At 50.1% G+C, this 22,500-nt stretch overlaps 1 protein-coding gene across 2 annotated transcripts in view; it reads right to left on the reverse strand.

Annotated features, from left to right (window-relative positions):
* Window positions 1–20,574: 20,574 nt before the first annotated feature.
* The window catches only part of gpn2 (GPN-loop GTPase 2), a 5,202-nt gene continuing 3,276 nt past the window's right edge, over window positions 20,575–22,500 (reverse strand). For both annotated transcript variants that reach the window (XM_061259958.1, XM_061259969.1), the window contains exons 4-6: window positions 22,277–22,437; window positions 21,975–22,105; window positions 20,575–21,474 (exon numbers count right to left, since the gene is read on the reverse strand). In XM_061259958.1, the coding sequence (XP_061115942.1) occupies window positions 21,402–21,474; window positions 21,975–22,105; window positions 22,277–22,437 (365 nt within the window). In that variant the 3' untranslated portion in view covers window positions 20,575–21,401. The remainder of the gene's footprint in view (window positions 21,475–21,974; window positions 22,106–22,276; window positions 22,438–22,500) is intronic.

Below are 22,500 nucleotides of genomic sequence, written 5' to 3' on the forward strand. Positions count from 1 at the left end.
GACACCCACACAGGCAGACACACACATGCACAGACACACATGCAGGCACAGGCAGACACACACTCACACACACGCACATGCGCAGACACACAGACACACACACATGCGCACGCGCACAGACACACACATACACACACACACAGGCCAGATTGACCTTGCCCCACTAGTGGAGGTATCCCCTGATTTCACACCAGGGGCCAGAAACCCATTACTTACAGTAATAACAGGAGCTAGAGCTGTTACCTGGTCACTGTGTGTGTGCATGTGCATGTGCGTGTGCGTGTGCGTGTGTGTGCGCGCGTGTGTGTGTGTGTGCCTGTGTGTGTGTGTGTCTGTGCGTGTGTGTGCGTGTGTCTGTGCGCGCGCGCGTGTGTCTGTGCGTGCGTGTGTGTGTGTCTGTGCGCGCGCGTGTGTGTGTCTGTGCGCGTGTGCGCACGTGTGTGTGTGTGTGTATGTAAGTGCATTGTGTGTATACATGAATGTATTGTTGTGTATGTCCATGCATTGTGTGTTTTGTTGTTTCTGGAACATGTATTTAAAATATATAAAATGGAACAGTTATTTAAATTATAACTGGTGACATGGCTCAGGCAGTAAGAGCAGTCGTCTGGCAGTCGGAGGGTTGCCGGTTCGATCCCCCGCCCGGGCTGTGTCGAGGTGTCCCTGAGCAAGACACCTAACCCCCAAATGCTCCTGCCGAGCTGGTCGGCGCCTTGCATGGCAGCCAATCGGCATTGGTGTGTGAGTGTGTGTATGAATGGGTGAATGAGGAGCATCAATTGTACAGCGCTTTGGATAAAGGTGCTATATAAATGCCAACCATTTACCATTTACCATTGAAATTACTAATGAGCAGCAGCCCTGACTCCGCCCATATGCAAAAGATTCAGACATTGTAGCTGAATAAACACACCTCCTCCTCACAATGAGTGACCTTTGACCTCAGGGGAAACCCATGTCTGCAGAGCTGAGATGCAAACAGGCCGGAGAGCAAGTCTCTGGGCATTTTAAAGTTACATTCAGATATTTCATTGCCGTATGAAAACACACACAACACTAAACTGCTGAACACACAAATGAATACAGATATGCTATCCAGCTTTAAAATAAATCAATGAAGTGACAAATTCCTACATTTCTCATTCCCTAAAATGTGAAAAAAAATCACCAGCCTATTATGAAAAACTCAATTTTTGAGCATGAAGCCTTGCCTGGATCAGCTGATGGAACTCTGTCTCTTGAAGATGATGTAATCAGTCTGCCTCTTGATGATGATGTAATCAGAGTCTGTCTCTTAATGATGATGTAATCAGAGTCTGTCTCTTAATGATGATGTAATCAGAGTCTGTCTCTTAATGATGATGTAATCAGAGTCTGTCTCTTAATGATGATGTAATCAGAGTCTGTCTCTTAATGATGATGTAATCAGAGTCTGTCTCTTAATGATGATGTAATCAGAGTTAACCCACCTCCCTGCAGGCTGTCCCTGACACTGTGGTACCCCACAGAGGTATCCATGGCAATGACTCTAAAACCATCCCATAACATCATAGCTGCTGAACACTGAGAATATTGTGTATTTGGTGAGTTGTCAAAGATGATTGCTGGAATAGCAATTGCAATACCAATTCTTTACCTTGCACAGCAGCATTTTCACCTGGAAAATATTCACGTATTTGCCAGACCACTTTTGGTAGTGGGACTTCCTGCTAAAACACAAGACCACAAGATCTGCAGAATAGACAACAGGCAATAATAACATGTCTGTTGATATAGCACATTTTCACTTGGAGTCCAAAGTATAAAATATTTTTTTAAATTTTTATTTATATATATTTTTCTACTTTATTTTAGATATATGTTTCTATCTTTATGTTGTCTGCATGCACCTACAAACCACAGAAAATTCCTTGTTTGTGAAAACTACTTGGCGAATGAAGTGATTCTGTTTCTGATTCTGATTCTGAAGTGAATCACAGAAAATGTAGGAAAAAGGGAAATATAATAGTAATAATATAATAGTAATAATTCAGATTGTTCAATAAATATAATATAATAGTAATAATTCAGGAACATGATGTAAAACACTTTCACTTTCACTTTCAACTGACACACTCACACACGCACACACACACACTCACCCATACACACTCTCACACACACTCACACACGCACACACACACACTCACCCATACACACTCTCACACACACTCACACACGCACACACACACACACACACACACGCACACACACACACACTCACCCATACACACTCTCACACACTCTCACACACACTCACACACGCACACACACACACACACACACACGCACACACACACTCACCCATACACACTCTCACACACGCACACACACACACTCACCCATACACACTCTCACACACGCACACACACACACTCACCCATACACACACTCACACACGCACACACACACTCACCCATACACACTCTCACACACGCACACACACACACTCACCCATACACACTCTCACACACACTCACACACACTCACACACGCACACACACACACTCACCCACACACACACTCACACACGCACACACACACACACTCACCCATACACACACTCACACACGCACACACACACACACACACTCACACACACACACGCACACACTCACCCATACACACTCTCACACACACTCACACACGCACACACACACACTCACCCATACACACTCTCACACACACTCACACACGCACACACACACACTCACCCATACACACTCTCACACACACACACACACACACTCACCCATACACACTCTCACACACACACACACACACACACACACTTACCCATACACACTCTCACACACACACACACACACTCACCCATACACACTCTCACACACACACACACACACTCACCCATACACACTCTCACACGCACACACACACACTCACCCATACACACTCTCACACGCACACACACACACTCACCCATACACACTCTCACACACCTAAAACACTTTCACTTTGTATTGACACACACACACTCACACAAACTTTCACACACACACATTTACACACTCACACACACACACTTTAATTTCATAAAGAAATGAAAAGAAACAACTAAACTAACTTAAGGAATTAGTCATGAACAACAAAAAAGCAACAATAAAGATTCTTGCAAATATATAACTGCAAAAAATAAGAACTATAAACACTATAATATGAGCAATGGTTGGTGCCCATGACTGGCCACTCTGGGAGGGGTGGCTGTTAGCAATTTCTTTTGTATTTTTAATTTTTAAAAACTTTTTGAATTACACAAACATGGTAAAAGGCATTATTGTTTTCATGCACAAACAAACATCCAAATGTTATTTTGAAGGACTGAGTAATTTTTCTCAATTTTTTCCCACACACACATTTCATATCCTACCATGGACTTGGTGTGGGACATGGCACTGTGAAAAATCTTAGTAATTAAACATATTCTTAAGAGACCAGCCATGATTTCTGTTTACTTACTTTCATTACGTCAGAATTAAAAAAAGCCAGTCAATTTTGCTTTGTAATTCTGCTGCATTTCTCCAGAGAAGGTTTTTGTTTCTGAAATCATTTTTCAATCCAGTGCTTTAATTTGGAGATTACTGCTGAAGCAGGAGAAACAGCCCACTGTAGATCACACATGCAGGAGCCTTCATACACACCACCCAGCCTGCCTTCCCACACACCGCCCAGCCTGCCTTCCCACACACCGCCCAGCCTGCCTTCCCACATACACCGCCCAGCCTGCCTTCCCACACACCACCCAGCCTGCCTTCCCACACACCGCCCAGCCTGCCTTCCCACACACCGCCCATCCTGCCTTCCCACACACCGCCCAGCCTGCCTTCCCACACACCGCCCAGCCTGCCTTCCCACACACCGCCCAGCCTGCCTTCCCACATACACCGCCCATCCTGCCTTCCCACACACCGCCCAGCCTGCCTTCCCACACACCGCCCATCCTGCCTTCCCACACACCGCCCATCCTGCCTTCCCACACACCACCCAGCCTGCCTTCCCACACACCGCCCAGCCTGCCTTCCCACACACCGCCCATCCTGCCTTCCCACACACCGCCCAGCCTGCCTTCCCACACACCGCCCATCCTGCCTTCCCACACACCGCCCAGCCTGCCTTCCCACACACCACCCAGCCTGCCTTCCCACACACCGCCCAGCCTGCCTTCCCACATACACCGCCCATCCTGCCTTCCCACACACCGCCCAGCCTGCCTTCCCACACACACCACCCATCCTGCCTTCCCACACCACCCAGCCTGCCTTCCCACACACCACCCAGCCTGCCTTCCCACACACCACCCAGCCTGCCTTCCCACACACACCGCCCAGCCTGCCTTCCCACACCACCCAGCCTGCCTTCCCACACCATCCAGCCTGCCTTCCCACACACCACCCATCCTGCCTTCCCACACACACCACCCAGCCTGCCTTCCCACACCACCCATCCTGCCTTCCCACACCGCCCAGCCTGCCTTCCCACACACCGCCCATCCTGCCTTCCCACACACACCGCCCAGCCTGCCTTCCCACACCACCCATCCTGCCTTCCCACACCATCCAGCCTGCCTTCCCACACACCGCCCATCCTGCCTTCCCACACACACCACCCAGCCTGCCTTCCCACACACCACCCAGCCTGCCTTCCCACACACACCACCCAGCCTGCCTTCCCACACCGCCCAGCCTGCCTTCCCACACACACCCTATGTTCTATAACCTGGAAATCAGTCAGCTGAGACAGTCCTTATCCAACACCTACACTCATAAACCAGTGAGAGGGAGAGAGGGACAGAAACAGGGGGGAAGAGAGAGATTGTGGTGATAAAAATACATAGTAAAATATTAAATAAAAACTGCTTCCTCTGTACAATTATAGAGAGCAGGAAAGAAAGAAACAACAAGAAACAGAAGCAGAGGCAGAGAGAGGGAGGCCGTCTAGCAGACAGGAACATTATGTAGCAGCACAGATTTAATGTGCAACTCGCCTCCCTCTCTGGGTCAGAGCAAAACCCTGGTGTGGATCAGTGGAGCGCCCCCCTCCTCCAGGACGACAGGTTCCCGTTAGCACATGGGTCACTTTCCCCTGCCTACAGTAGTGAGTCAGCTCCTGAGTCACCCACACCCAGCCAGCTCCTCCAGTAAGAAAACACACCCCATCACCTCAAACACGCACACACACACTCACACACTCTCACACACACCCCATCACCTCAAACACACACACACACACACACACTCACACACTCTCACATTCACACGCCATCACCTCAAACACTCACACTCACACTCACACACTCTCACACACACACACACTCTCACCCACACTCACACACACACACACACTGACACACTCTCACACACACACTCACACACACACACACTCATACACACACTCACACACTCACACACACTCTCACACACACACTCCGCACAAACACACACATCCTGCACACACACGTACTCACACACTCTCACTCTCACACACACTCACACACACACACACTCCGCACAAACACACTCTCACACTCACACACACACTCACACACACACACTCACACAAACACACACATCCTGCACACACACACACACTCACACACACACACACTCCGCACAAACACACTCTCACACTCACACACACACACTCTCACACACACTCACACACACACTCACACACACACACACACTCACACAAACACATACTCCGCACAAACACACACTCACACACACACACTCACAAACACACACTCCGCACAAACACACACATCCTGCACACACACATGAGCGCACACACACACACCCTGCACACACACACATTCACACACACACCCTGCACAAACACACACACACACACACTCCGCACACACACTCCGCACAAAGACACACATCCTGCACACACACACGAGCACACACACACACACACACACATACTCTGCACAAACACACACACACACACACACACGAGCACACACACACATACCCCACACACACACACCCTGCACACATATACCCCACACACACACACCCTGCACACTCATAAAAAATAAAAAGATCCTTAAAAGGCTACCAATGATTTCCAAATTGTAACTTAGTATAAACATGCCATAATGCAAATATCTTTATTAGTAAATGATAAGACATTTTTTTAAAAGTAATCGATAGGTTTCACAGTAACTATGGTGTCACAATCTATATTCAGCAACTCCACACAAGAGTAACAAAACTTTGCTTGAAAGCGCATGGGGCGCCTAGGTGCATTACATCCTGAAAAATTACTAACTTAATTTTCACAACTGCAAGTGACGTAATTATGCATCTTGGGTTTAGTTTGTCTTGTCTTTATGTTTCATTTGGTCTCTTGTATCTGCAGCCCCGACGTGCGCTCAGACCATCCCTCCAACTCAGACCATCCCTCCATCTCAGACCATCCCTCCATCTCAGATCCTCACTCCATCTCAGATCATCCCTCCATCTCAGATCCTCCCTCCATCTCAGATCATCCCTCCATCTCAGATCCTCCCTCCATCTCAGATCATCCCTCCATCTCAGATCCTCCCTCCATCTCAGACCATCCCTCCATCTCAGATCCTCACTCCATCTCAGATCATCCCTCCATCTCAGATCCTCCCTCCATCTCAGATCATCCCTCCATCTCAGATCCTCACTCCATCTCAGATCATCCCTCCATCTCAGATCCTCCCTCCATCTCAGATCATCCCTCCATCTCAGATCATCCCTCCATCTCAGACCATCCCTCTATCTCAGATCCTCCCTCCATCTCAGATCATCCCTCCATCTCAGACCATCCCTCCATCTCAGATCCTCCCTCCATCTCAGACCATCCCTCCATCTCAGATCCTCCCTCCATCTCAGATCCTCCCTCCATCTCAGATCATCCCTCCGTCTCAGATCATCCCTCCATCTCAGATCCTCACTCCATCTCAGACCATCACTCCATCTCAGATCCTCACTCCATCTCAGACCATCACTCCATCTCAGATCCTCCCTCCATCTCAGATCCTCACTCCATCTCAGACCATCACTCCATCTCAGATCATCCCTCCATCTCAGATCCTCACTCCATCTCAGACCATCACTCCATCTCAGATCATCCCTCCATCTCAGATCATCACTCCATCTCAGATCCTCCCTCCATCTCAGATCCTTCCTCCATCTCAGATCATCCCTCCATCTCAGATCATCCCTCCATCTCAGATCCTCCCTCCATCTCAGATCCTTCCTCCATCTCAGATCATCCCTCCATCTCAGATCATCCCTCCATCTCAGATCCTCCCTCCATCTCAGATCCTTCCTCCATCTCAGATCATCCCTCCATCTCAGATCATCCAGGGGAAACCGTGACTGGACAGCTTTCTTTTTTTTTCTGTAAAATACTAAATTTGGTAATGTTTTCCTTAAAAATATAGACTTATAATGTCTGTCTATTCAAACTCCAGTCCAGGTTTTGAAGGTGGTTTAATTTCCAACTGTCTGTGTGTGCACTTTGAAGGACGTAGCGCAGATCCACAACCTAACCGATTCTTCCTTGTTGCAGTTGTGTGTAGGTGATCATGTCTTTACCACAGATGTAATACATTTCTATATATTTTCCTGTAGAGACCCCAATAACAAAATAGTTTCTGACACTTGGGTTGAAAATCTCTACATGTATTCAGGCAAACTACCCAGAGGAGCAATGAACAAGAGTGTGCGCACTAGTTCCCCTGGCGGCTCTCTCTCTCTCACACACACAAACATACGCACACATGCACACACACAGACACACAGATACACACATGCACTCACACACCCATGCACATACACACACATGCACACGCACAGACACACACACACACACATACGCACATACATACACATGCACAGACACACACACACATACGCACATACATACACACGCACAGACACACACACACACACACATGCACATATGCACACACACGTACGCACACACACATACGCACATACACATACACCTTTAATTCCACGAACGAAGACACAGGAGGAGTCCACTTGAGCGAGAATAACCATTTTATTATTTCATTTTATTTTATCCTCTCCAAGGAATCGCCACCTTAACGTGGTGGAGGGGTTTGTGTGTCCCGGTGATCCTGGGAGCTATGTTGTCGGGGGCACTACCGTTAGCCCCCAGTAGGGTCTCCCAAGGCAAATTGGTCCCGGGGGAGGGGCCAGACGAAGAGCGATTCAAAGACTCCATGACACGACCTTACAGATACCCAGCTACCTCGCCCGGAAAAGGGAAACCGGGGCCCCCTTCTGAAGCCAGACCTGGGAGGGGAGCTCGTCGGCGAGCATCTGGTGGCCGGGCCTTATCCCATGGGGCCTGGCCGGGCACAGCCCAAATTGGTCACGTGGGGCCGCCGCCCTGTGGGCTCACGACCTGCCGGGGTCGGCATCGGAGTCGGGTGCTTTGGCAGTGGCCAAAGGTGGGGATCCAAGCGTGCATCGCAGACTGGTTTTGGGGACGTGGAACGTCACCTCTCTGGTGGGGAAGGAACCGGAGCTAGTGCGGGAGGCCGAGCGGTACCAACTAGACATAGTTGGGCTCACCTCCACGCACAGCACTGATTCCGAAACCAAACTCCTGGAGAGGGGCTGGAGTTGCTCAAGGTGAGAGGCGCCGGGCGGGTGTGGGGATACTCACAAGCCACCGGCTGAGCGCCACTGTGTTGGAGTTTCACCCGGGGAACGAGAGGGTTGCCTCTCTGCGACTGTGTCGATGGGGGGAAAGCTCTGACTGTCATTTGTGCTTATGCACCAAATGGCAGTTCAGAGTATTCAGCCTTCTTGGAGACACTGGGCAGCATCCTCCCATTTGACATGGTATGGTGTGTCAGCACCCCATTACAGTCTGCTCTCTCCCCTTCAGAATGCGCTTCCAATGACGTGGCCCTCCACGGTGATGGAACCCCACCAACCTCTGCTACCCCTCACTGACCCCCTGTGACAACTTCACAGTTGCAGGGGGGCTATGGAACTGCCAATCTGCCACACGGAAGGCTGACTTCATTACTGGTTATGCCTCCCTCCTGTCCCTACAGTTCCTCGCCCTCACTGAGACCTGGATTACACCAGAGAACACCGCCACCCCCGCTGCCCTCTCATCTCCCCCTCCTGGAAATTCTCTGCGTTTTCCCTCACTGACCTATCCCTATCCACCTTTGAATGCCACGCTGTCTCAATTACTCATCCTGTTAAACTTTATATTTTCATTGTTTATCGTCCTTCAGGTCCCCTGGGAAGTTTCCTTGATGAGCTTGACACTCTACTCAGCTAGTTCCCTGAGGATGGCACCCCACTTATCCTCCTGGGAGATTTCAACATCCACCTGGAAGCCTCCCAGTCTGCTGCCTTCTTACCACTACTTCACTCCTTTGACCTCTCTCTGCAGCACTCTCCCCCAACTCACAAGGCTGGAAACCTTCTCAACCTGATCTTTCTGAGGAACTGCTCCTCTTCTAACCCTACTGTTACCCCTTTACACATGTCTGATCACCACTTCATTTCCTTCTCCATCCCCCTTACCCCCCTGCCTCCATCCCCTTCTCTCACCCCCACTGTTTCTGTCCGATGTAACCTCCGCTCTCTATCACCCTCCTCCCTTGCCCCCAGAGTCACCGCTTCTCTCCCTCCTCTTGAATCCTTCTCCAAACTACCCACTGATTCCGCATCTTCCGCCCTGCTTTCCTCTCTCTCCTCAGCCTCTCTCTGTCCTCTTGTCTCCAGGCCTACTCGATCCTCCCCTCCCAGCCCATGGGTTTCTGACCTTCTACGTTTATCCAGGCCCAGCCTACGTGCAGCTGAGAGGAAGTGAAGGAAATCAAAAGACCCATCGGTCCTGTCTTCCTACCAGTCTCTCCTGGCGGCATTCTCCTCCATGACCTCTCTGTGGCGTTCGACACGGTCAACCACTCCATCCTCTCTCTCTGTCCTCTTGTCTCCAGGCCTACTCGATCCTCCCCTCCCAGCCCATGGGTTTCTGACCTTCTACGTTCATCCAGGCCCAGCCTACGTGCAGCTGAGAGGAAGTGGAGGAAATCAAAAGACCCATCGGTCCTGTCTTCCTACCAGTCTCTCCTGGCGGCATTCTCCTCCGTGATCACCACTGCCAAAAGAAATTACTACCAAACAAAAATCCAGAATTCCACTTCTAACCCTCGTCAACTGTTCTCCATTTTCTCCTCTCTCCTCAGCACACCTCCCCCACCATCTCAGTCCTCCCTCACTGCTGATGACTTCGCAGTATTTTTTATGAGAAGGTCACAGATATCCGCAGCACCTTCGCAACCACCACCACCTCTGTGCCTGCCTCCCTTTCTGTGCCTGCCCCCTGTTTCTCTTCTTTCTGTCCCCTTACAGATGCTGATGTGTCTCACCTCCTGCTCTCCCACCGCCCTACTACTTGTGCCCTGGACCCCATCCCCTCAAACCTCCTTCAGGCAATCACACCTGACATCATCCTGTTTGTCACCTCCCTTGTTAACTCCTCTCTATCCTCTGGCTGCTTTCCCTCATCATTCAAGAGGGCCTACATCACCCCACTCTAGACCCCTCCTGCATTCAAAACTACCGTCCGGTATCTCTCCTTCCTTTTCTATCCAAATCCATTGAACGAGATGCCTCCAACCAACTCTCTTCCTTCCTCTCACAGAATAACCTGCTGGGCCCCCACCAGTCCAGCCTCAGACCTGGGCACTCGACGGAGACCGCACTCCTCTCCGTCAATGAGTCCCTTCAGGCTGCATGAGCAACCTCTCTCTCCTCTGTCCTGATCCTTCTTGACCTCTCTGTGGCATTCGACACGGTCAACCACTCCATCCTCTTGCACCTCCCTGGCATCTACAGGGATCTGTGGCACAGCCTTAGAGTGGATTAAATCATATCTCTCTGGCTGGTCCTCCCAGGTGTCCTGGGCTGGAAGAGTGTCAACCCCTCGCCCCCTTGTTACAGGAGTGCCACAGGGCTGTCCTCGGACCCCTCCTCTTCTCCATTTCCACAAGATCCCTTGGCCCTGTTATCTCTGCTCATGGCATCTCATATCATTGTGATGCCGATGACATCCAACTCTTTCTCTCCTTTCCCCCTATCAGACACACAGGTCTCTACTCGTATCTCCGCCTGCCTGAGAGACATCCAGAGCTGGATGGGCAACCACCATCTAAAGCTCAACCCAGGTAAGACAGAGGTAATCTTCATCCCTGCTTTAACCTCTCCCTTCTCCGATTTTTCCATCTCACTAGAGGATACCACAGTGACCTCATCCCCTAGTGCAAGAAACCTTGGAGTGATGATGAACACCAGGCTGTCCTTCTCTGAGAACATCGCTACGGTGACCCGGGCGTGCAGGTTCTTCCTGTACAACATCCGGAGAATCCGACCCTTTCTCACCACCTACTCCACTCAGCTCCATGTCCAAGCAATGGTCTTGTCCCGCCTGAACTATTGCAATTCTCTGCTGGCTGGCCTTCCAGCATCACCCATCAGACCCCTACAACGGATCCAGAATGCTACAGCCTGTCTGGTATTCAATGTTCCCAGACATTCACATGTCACCCCCCTGCTCAGCAACCTCCACTGGCTGCCTGTTATGGCTTGCATCAAATTTAAAACTTTGGTGCTTGTGTACCAGGCAGTTAAGGGATCAGCCCCTGTATTTATTCAATCACATATCAAGACCTATACACCAGCAAGACCCCTCCGTTCTGCCACTTCGTGCCGTCTGGTGCCTCCCCCTCGCCACACCTGCACTTCTCGCTCATGACTGCTGTCTGTCCTGGTCCCACGGTGGTGGAATGACCTCCCGGTGGATGTCAGAATGGCAGAGTCTCTGACCTCTTTCATCTGTGTGGTTACACCAGGACTCGGAACTGTACTGTCCTCTCAGGTCCTCGTCGCACTTGTACTTGTGTTTGATCTGCACTTCGTTGTACGTCACTCTGGATAAGAGCGTCTGCTAAATGCCTTATATTGTAATGGAATGTAATGGACACCAGCAGTGAGGGAGGCCGTCAAACCGAAGAAGTAGGCCTTTCAGGTTTGGCTGGCCCGGGGGTCCCCTGAAGCAGCAGACAGGTACCGGGTGGCCAGAAGGGCTGCGGCTTCGGCAGTCGCTGAAGCAAAAACCCGGGTATGGGAGGAGTTTGGGCAGGCTATGGAGAAGGACTTTCAGTTGGCCTCGAGGAAGTTCTGGCAAACCGACAACTCAGAAAGGGAAAGCAGGGCTTGTCCCAGGACGTTTTCAGCAGGGGAGAAGAACAGGGCTCAGCCTTAGAGATAGGGTGAGGAGCTCAGACATCGCGTCGAAAGGAGCCAATTGAGGTGGTTCAGGCATCTGATCAAGATGCCTCCTGGGCGCCTCCCTTTGGAGGTTTTCCGGGCTTGTCCAACTGGGCGGAGACCCCGAAGTAGACCCAGCACCCGCTGGAGTGATTATAGATCTCTTCTGGCCTGGGAACACCTCGGGACCCCCCAAGAGGAGCTGGAATGCGTTGCTGGGGACACCTGGAATACCCAGCTTACACAAAAAAGATGATAATACTCACCTGTCTAGTGCAGGTCTATCATCATGTTGAGTAAATTAACAAGCCAATACATATCGGGCAAGATAAACTCCATATTAATGCAGGTTCTCACTGTAATTAAAAATGCAAGAAAATATAACTAGTAGGGACTTCCAATCATAATATTCTCAAATATATTTGTATAAAATATGTAGGCTACAAACAAAATTATATTTTGTGTTGAGGTATGATTCCTGGTTATTCACACAGACACAGCCCCCTCCTGTCCTGCAGGTCTGTCATGTTTTATTTTCCACAACAATACAGAGCAGGACAACTGAATAAACTGTCACTTTCCAAGCAGATGTATTTCTGCATGAAGGTCTTTGGGTGTGAGCGTTTCTGAGAGGGATGACAGGTTCAGAGTGGTGTGGAGGAGCAGTGACAGGTGATACTCTGTGATTGGGTAAGTGATTGGGTTTGGAAAGTCATTGCCAGGCAACTAAACTATGAGCTGGAATAAAATAGGCATCTGTTTGTGTGTGTGAGTGAGAGAAAGAGAGAGTATGTAAAACTGAATTAATTTGACACAATCCTGGATCACAAGATCAAATAACTGAGAAGAAACTACAAAAAAGCTGGTCTGAAAGCTGCACAGGTCCAGCTGCACTAACACAGACCCAGCTGCACTAACACAGACCCAGCTGCACTAACACAGACCCAGCTGCACTAACACAGACCCAGCTGCACTAACACAGACATAGCTGCACTAACACATACCCAGCTGCACTAACACAGCTGCACTAACACAGGCCCAGCTGCATTAACACAGCTGCACTAACACAGGCCCAGCTGCACTAACACAGACCCAGCTGCACTAACACAGACATAGCTGCACTAACACATACCCAGCTGCACTAACACAGCTGCACTAACACAGACCCAGCTGCATTAACACAGCTGCACTAACACAGGCCCAGCTGCACTAACACAGACCCAGCTGCACTAACACAGACATAGCTGCACTAACACATACCCAGCTGCACTAACACAGCTGCACTAACACAGACCCAGCTGCACTAACACAGCTGCACTAACACAGGCCCAGCTGCATTAACACAGCTGCACTAACACAGGCCCAGCTGCACTAACACAGACCCAGCTGCACTAACACAGACATAGCTGCACTAACACATACCCAGCTGCATTAACACAGCTGCACTAACACATACCCAGCTGCACTAACACAGACATAGCTGCACTAACACATACCCAGCTGCATTAACACAGCTGCACTAACACATACCCAGCTGCATTAACACAGACATAGCTGCACTAACACAGGCCCAGCTGCACTAACACATACCCAGCTGCACTAACACAGACACAGCTGCACTAACACAGACCCAGCTGCACTAACACAGGCCCAGCTGCATTAACACAGCTGCACTAACACAGGCCCAGCTGCACTAACACAGACACAGCTGCATTAACACAGGCCCAGCTGCACTAACACAGGCCCAGCTGCACTAACACAGACCCAGCTGCACTAACACAGACCCAGCTGCACTAACACAGACATAGCTGCACTAACACAGGCCCAGCTGCACTAACACAGACCCAGCTGCACTAACACAGGCCCAGCTGCATTAACACAGCTGCACTAACACAGACACAGCTGCATTAACACAGGCCCAGCTGCATTAACACAGCTGCACTAACACAGACACAGCTGCATTAACACAGACCCAGCTGCATTAACACAGACCCAGCTGCACTAACACATACCCAGCTGCACTAACACAGACCCAGCTGCACTAACACAGACCCAGCTGCACTAACACAGACATAGCTGCACTAACACAGGCCCAGCTGCACTAACACAGACCCAGCTGCACTAACACAGGCCCAGCTGCACTAACACAGACCCAGCTGCACTAACACAGACCCAGCTGCACTAACACAGACATAGCTGCACTAACACAGGCCCAGCTGCACTAACACAGACCCAGCTGCACTAACACAGACCCAGCTGCACTAACACAGGCCCAGCTGCATTAACACAGCTGCACTAACACAGACACAGCTGCACTAACACAGACACAGCTGCACTAACACAGACATAGCTGCACTAACACAGGCCCAGCTGCACTAACACAGACCCAGCTGCACTAACACAGGCCCAGCTGCACTAACACAGGCCCAGCTGCACTAACACAGACCCAGCTGCACTAACACAGACCCAGCTGCACTAACACAGCTGCACTAACACAGGCCCAGCTGCACTAACACAGACCCAGCTGCACTAACACAGGCCCAGCTGCACTAACACAGACCCAGCTGCACTAACACAGACCCAGCTGCACTAACACAGGCCCAGCTGCATTAACACAGCTGCACTAACACAGACCCAGCTGCACTAACACAGACCCAGCTGCACTAACACATACCCAGCTGCATTAACACAGGCCCAGCTGCACTAACACATACCCAGCTGCACTAACACAGGCCCAGCTGCACTAACACAGACCCAGCTGCACTAACACAGACCCAGCTGCACTAACACAGACCCAGCTGCACTAACACATACCCAGCTGCATTAACACAGCTGCACTAACACAGACCCAGCTGCACTAACACAGACCCAGCTGCACTAACACATACCCAGCTGCATTAACACAGCTGCACTAACACAGACACAGCTGCACTAACACATACCCAGCTGCATTAACACAGCTGCACTAACACATACCCAGCTGCACTAACACAGCTGCACTAACACAGCTGCACTAACACAGCTGCACTAACACAGGCCCAGCTGCACTAACACATACCCAGCTGCACTAACACAGACACAGCTGCATTAACACAGCTGCACTAACACATACCCAGCTGCACTAACACAGACACAGCTGCACTAACACAGGCCCAGCTGCACTAACACATACCCAGCTGCACTAACACATACCCAGCTGCATTAACACAGCTGCACTAACACATACCCAGCTGCACTAACACAGCTGCACTAACACAGGCCCAGCTGCACTAACACAGACACAGCTGCACTAACACATACCCAGCTGCACTAACACATACCCAGCTGCATTAACACAGCTGCACTAACACAGACCCAGCTGCACTAACACAGGTCCAGCTGCACTAACACAGGCCCAGCTGCACTAACACAGCTGCACTAACACAGACCCAGCTGCACTAACACAGACCCAGCTGCACTAACACAGACCCAGCTGCACTAACACAGACCCAGCTGCACTAACACAGGCCCAGCTGCACTAACACAGACCCAGCTGCACTAACACAGGCCCAGCTGCACTAACACAGACCCAGCTGCACTAACACATACCCAGCTGCATTAACACAGACCCAGCTGCACTAACACAGACCCAGCTGCACTAACACAGGTCCAGCTGCACTAACACAGGCCCAGCTGCACTAACACAGCTGCACTAACACAGACCCAGCTGCACTAACACAGCTGCACTAACACAGGCCCAGCTGCACTAACACAGACCCAGCTGCACTAACACAGGCCCAGCTGCACTAACACAGACCCAGCTGCACTAACACAGGCCCAGCTGCACTAACACAGACCCAGCTGCACTAACACATACCCAGCTGCATTAACACAGACCCAGCTGCACTAACACAGACCCAGCTGCACTAACACAGGTCCAGCTGCACTAACACAGGCCCAGCTGCACTAACACAGCTGCACTAACACAGACCCAGCTGCACTAACACAGCTGCACTAACACAGACCCAGCTGCACTAACACAGACCCAGCTGCACTAACACATACCCAGCTGCACTAACACAGCTGCACTAACACATACCCAGCTGCATTAACACAGCTGCACTAACACATACCCAGCTGCACTAACACAGCTGCACTAACACAGGCCCAGCTGCACTAACACAGACCCAGCTGCACTAACACAGCTGCACTAACACAGGCCCAGCTGCACTAACACAGACCCAGCTGCACTAACACAGCTGCACTAACACATACCCAGCTGCACTAACACAGACCCAGCTGCACTAACACAGCTGCACTAACACAGGCCCAGCTGGAGTAGCACACCACGTATGATTGCACGGCAGCAGCAATGTCTGTTTTCAGTCACTGGGCGCAGCTTCAAATAGTTAGAATGTCTAAAATATAAAAAAACATTGGCCCCAGTTTACTGCGAGGTGGACTTTGAAACACTGCTTCGTTTGCAGCACATTCAACTCAAAAACATTTGCAGATTATATACCTATGATTTAAATACATAATTTGTCAAATACAAAGGCCAGTTTACAGCACATGAGCTCGAGTAGCAAGCTTAGTCCACATTCAACTGTTCTTCGCGCTCCATCTCTGCGTCTCATTTGATTTGCAAATATCCGCGTGTAGCAGTGGCCTCGCCAGCCGCGTGGCCTAACAGTATAATCGGTTTAACGAACAGGAGCAAAACAAGCACGCTAAAAAGGAGAAAGTCACTTGGCAAGGATGACGTTTATTTTGGGTTTGTTTTATTTCACAGCGTTTTAATTAATTAAGCCGCCTGTTTTTAATTTAAAAACGCCGTGCAAGCGAAGCGAGCCTCCCCTATCTCTGGCTATCCGGCGAGGGTGACCAAATAAAGCTCCGGCAAACCGCAGATCTTTTATCTGCGAAATTACAACTGTGCACGAGGCCGAGGAAAATGAAAGTCAGGTTGCAGCAGACGCCAAAAACACATAATGCTCCCAGGCGCCACCTAGTGGACAGGAAGCGAAACGTCTACATAAAGTCACATGCGCGATACACAGTCAACACCTTCATGCAGTGAAATACTGTTAAAGCATGCTGGCGCAGCAATAGCTCTAGCAGCCTGTTCCATTGATGGGTAAGGCTTTATTTCTGCTCATGAACCGCACATGGAGCAGTGCAGGGTTCAGTCAGTCTCTCAGACACATTCCCCTGGAGCATTGATGGGTAAGGCTTGATTTCTGCTCATGAACCGCACATGGAGCAATGCAGGGTTCCGTCAGTCTCTCACAGACACATTCCCCTGGAGCAATGCAGGGTTCAGTCAGTCTCACAGACACATTCCCCTGGAGCAGTGCAGGGTTCAGTCAGTCTCTCAGACACATTCCCCTGGAGCGATGCAGGGTTCAGTCAGTCTCTCAGACACATTCCCCTGGAGCGATGGTTCAGGGCCTTGCCCCTCTGCACGGCTCACAGCTGTGGCTCGTGAGCTCAAAGTCGAGGAGGCCAATGAAGGGATGTAAACACAGAGCTTCTTTCTTCACGCCATATTAGAGATTAATCAAATCAAATCCATTGAGTTTGAGGTCGAAAGATGTACACAAGATGACAGATATGAATTTCAGATTGTATTACCTGGTACTTTTATCTAGATTTGTTTAACAACTTATCACCTTTTGTATCAAGACCACCCAATTTTTAGGTGAGGAAATGGATTGGAACATGTGACTGACGAGTGTTTCTTGTTACCCAGATGTGTCCTGTTAGATTGATTGGTTAAACAGTAAATAGCTCTTAATGTCGACTCTGCGTTTCCACCTTGGTTCTTTTGCCTGTGGAGACTGCATTTGTGTTGGGAAAGATAACCCAAGATGAAGACCAGATAAACCGACATGAAGACCAGAGAGCTGTCTTTGGGATAAAGGGAAGCCATTTTGAAGCTTAGAAAAAACTTGGAATGTCCTGAAAAAGAAAGATGAGTCCTACTAACCTCATTCAGAGTCCAACTCTGCTGTTAAGAAGCACAGCTGAGTCTAACCCTGCCCTGTTAAGCACAGCTGAGTCTGATTATATAATACCATACTTTCAATCTAACCATTTTCACAATATAAAATAAAGATTTCAAGTAGGGTGATAACCAACTAAAAGTTCTGAACATAAAGCTATATTTTGTCTTGCTATAAACTGCTATATCTTAAACTACGTTTTTATTTCTCATGCCTTGCATGTGTATATAATATCAAAACAAAAATACAATCTATGAGAATTAAGCTACAAACACTGACAGTTAAATGAATGAACCCGCTGAACTCGGACCTCTTCATCACTCGGACGTTTTTCATCTCAGCCAATCAGGAGACGCGAGTTCCTCCTCCAGCCGTGACCAGCGGTTGGGCCCAGCTCATCAGCGCCATGGAGAGCGGGCGGTGAAAGGGGATTCCCCCTATCAGAGGGGATTCCCCCGAGTGCGACATTAAACTGACCCTGGACGAGCGAGAACTCTCTGATAGTGGCAAAGTGTTCTTTTTAAAATAAATTCTAAAAATGAAAGACATATTGTTATCAACAGGCCTAACACAGTGATAATGTGTGTAGCCTAAGGGTGTCCACTTTAAAGTGTAGCTAGTGATCGACCAACTCTGGACGGAAGAAAACAAGAATTTAAAAGTTACTACATTCATTTATTTCATAAACACAACATGCACTTAATGATCATTAAGTGCGCTGCCTCCTGGACCAATCCCGTGGCACAGAGCTACTGACCCCACCCCCAAATGCCCAACCCTTTATTCTTTCAAAAAAAGAAACTTTTAAAATGTAAATAATACTCTTGTATATAAATTGATGTACGTATATAAATGAACTTCATTTTACCTGATATGCTTGATAAATTCTGTATCTGTAGTCTGAGCAGCAGGAAGTGAGCAGCCACTCCAGACACATACAAAATGGCTGCTCTTGCTCTACCCACTCTAAATTGATTGGAGGTTGAAATGGGTCAGATCAACAGACTCAAGAGTTCACACTTAAATTCCCCACTTACAGCAGAAACACATATACAGATCAACCTGCTGAGTCAGGAGAGCAGTAAATACAGATTACACTGCTGGGTCAGTAGATATTAACCTGCTGGGTCTGTAGAAAGGCCAGTAGATTACTCAGCTGGGTCTGTAGAGTGGTCAGTAGATAAACCTGCTGGGTCTGTAGAGTGGTCAGTAGATTACTCGGTGGGTCTGTAAAATGGTTAGTAGATATTAACCTGCACACCTGGGAGCCACACACACAGCTCGAGCAGCCACACACAGGGGTGTGAGGGAGCCACACACAGGGGTGTGAGGGAGCCACACACAGGGGTGTGAGGGAGCCACACACAGCTCGAGCAGCCACACACAGGGGTGTGAGGGAGCCACACACAGGGGTGTGAGGGAGCCACACACAGGGGTGTGAGGGAGCCACACACAGGGGTGTGAGGGAGCCACACACAGGGATGTGAGGGAGCCACACACAGGGATGTGAGGGAGCCACACACACAGCTCGAGCAGCCACACACAGGGGTGTGAGGGAGCCACACACAGGAGTGTGAGGTAGCCACACACACAGCTCGAGCAGCCATTGAGCCCCAGATGAGGACAGAACTACACATCTATTCCTACATTTTGATTGTCAGTAGAAGTAAATTTACTCGGACGAACTATGGACATATACATTATATTGTTTTTCCCAAATGTATGAACATGTTTACATAACACTCCATGAAAAAAAAAAGATGTACACAATAAGAAAAGAAACAAACTACACCCAAAACAGGTCAGTCATCCGAGTGACAGATGAAGGCTCTGTAGGCTTTACTGGTGTAAACAAAGCAAAGCTGTCTCTGCTGTTATGATTAGAGGGCCCGGCTTCAGGCCCCTGTGGTTATAACATCCTCTCACCCTTTCAAGAAGCAGACAATCCTCTCAAAGATCACACTTAAAGCAGAGAAGCCAGATCAGAAACATTAAAGGGAGCCCCGAGTCTGCATGTTCAGCCATTAAACCTGCTGCACTCCTATGAGCCACATTCATGAGTCACAGGGTTGGGGTTAGAGTCAGGGCACAGGGTTGGGGTTAGGGTCAGGGCACAGGGTTGGGGTTAGGGTCAGGGCACAGGGTTGGGGTTAGGGTCAGGGCACAGGTTTGGGGTTAGGGTCAGGGCACAGGGTTGGGGTTAGGGTCAGGGCACAGGTTTGGGGTTAGAGTCAGGGCACAGGGTTGGGGTTGGGGTCAGGGCACAGGGTTGGGGTTAGAGTCAGGGCACAGGGTTAGAGTCAGGGCACAGGGTTGGGGTTGGGGTCAGGGCACAGGGTTGGGGTTAGAGTCAGGGCACAGGGTTAGAGTCAGGGCACAGGGTTGGGGTTGGGGTCAGGGCACAGGGTTGGGGTTAGAGTCAGGGCACAGGGTTGGGGTTAGGGTCAGGGTCAGGGCACAGGGTTGGGGTTAGGGTCAGGGCACAGGGTTGGGGTTAGGGTCAGGGCACAGGGTTGGGGTTAGGGTTAGAGTCAGGGCACAGGGTTAGAGTCAGGGCACAGGGTTGGGGTTGGGGTCAGGGCACAGGGTTAGAGTTAGGGTCAGGGCACAGGGTTGGGGTTAGAGTCAGGGCACAGGTTTGGGGTTAGGGTCAGGGCACAGGGTTGGGGTTGGGGTTAGGGTCAGGGCACAGGGTTGGGGTTAGGGTTAGAGTCAGGGCACAGGGTTGGGGTTAGGGTTAGGGTCAGGGCACAGGGTTGGGGTTAGGGTCAGGGCACAGGGTTAGGGCACAGGGTTGGGGTTAGGGTCAGGGCACAGGGTTAGAGACATGGGTCTCCAGTGGGTGCACTGCTCAGAATGCCCTCCTGGGGGAGACAAAGAGCACAGCTGTCTTTTACAGGTCCACTGGCCGTGGGGTTCGTGCGTTTCTGTTCACCCCTGAAGTCTTGAGGGGCAGCATCAGTATCCAGGCAACCAGGACCATCAATCCATCCCTGTGTCTGTCTGTCCGTGCACACGTGCGTGCGTGCGTGCGTGCGTGCGTGCGTGGCTACAGGTCTCGCACTTCCTCCTCGATGGTTTGCTCACTGGCTCCCACGTACCTCTCCTGAACTCCCAGAGTGCTGAGGTCAGAGTTAAAGACAGGGGGAAATGCTTCCGGGTCTTATTGTTCATCTCACAGGAAGTAACCACGGCACAAATCCTGTAAATCCTGTACTACTCAATATATCACACGACTTAATATACCACATACATCACTGCATATACCACACATCACTACATACACCACACACATCACTGCATATACCACACAACACTGCATATACCACACACATCACTACATACACCACACACATCACTGCATATACCACACAACACTGCATATACCACACACAACACTGCATATACCACACACATCACTGCATATACCACACACACCACTGCATATACCACACACCACTGCATATACCACACACATCACTGCATATACCACACACAACTTAATATACCACACGCACCACTGCATATACCACACACCACTGCATATACCACACACCACTGCATATACCACACACAACTTAATATACCACACATCACTGCATATACCACACACATAGGATACGCATCGAAGTGGAACTCCGCCCCCACAGCAGCGGACATCATGGCCTGGATGTTCCGTTCCTCCAGGTCGCCGTAGCAACATCCATTGGCCTTATCCACCACCCGCATCACCTGCAGCATGCTGTCTTTGTCCTGGGGTCAGAAGTCAAAGGTTACACACCACCAACTCTATCGCATCCAAATCTGCACAGGTACACAGTCTCCCAGTCTCACCTGCACAGGTACACAGTCTCCCAGTCTCACCTGCACAGGTACACAGTCTCCCAGTCTCACCTGCACAGGTACACAGTCTCTCAGTCTCACCTGCACGTTAAGTGGGACGAAAGACACCAGGCTGTAGTCCTGGATGACCTCGGCCAGCTTCTGGTTCAGACGAAGGAACTTCTTAAAGAAGGGGTCGGCTGCCAGGTGCTCCAGCAGGTAGGAGAGGTCCATCACCTCCGTGTAGAAGTCCAGGTTAAAGGCTGGGGGGGGGGGGGGGGGGGGGGGGGGGACATGCTCTGGGGCTCAGGTACAGGTGAGTAAGT

The sequence above is a fragment of the Conger conger genome, chromosome 1 (genome assembly GCF_963514075.1).
Source record: "Conger conger chromosome 1, fConCon1.1, whole genome shotgun sequence".
Lineage (NCBI taxonomy): Eukaryota > Metazoa > Chordata > Actinopteri > Anguilliformes > Congridae > Conger > Conger conger.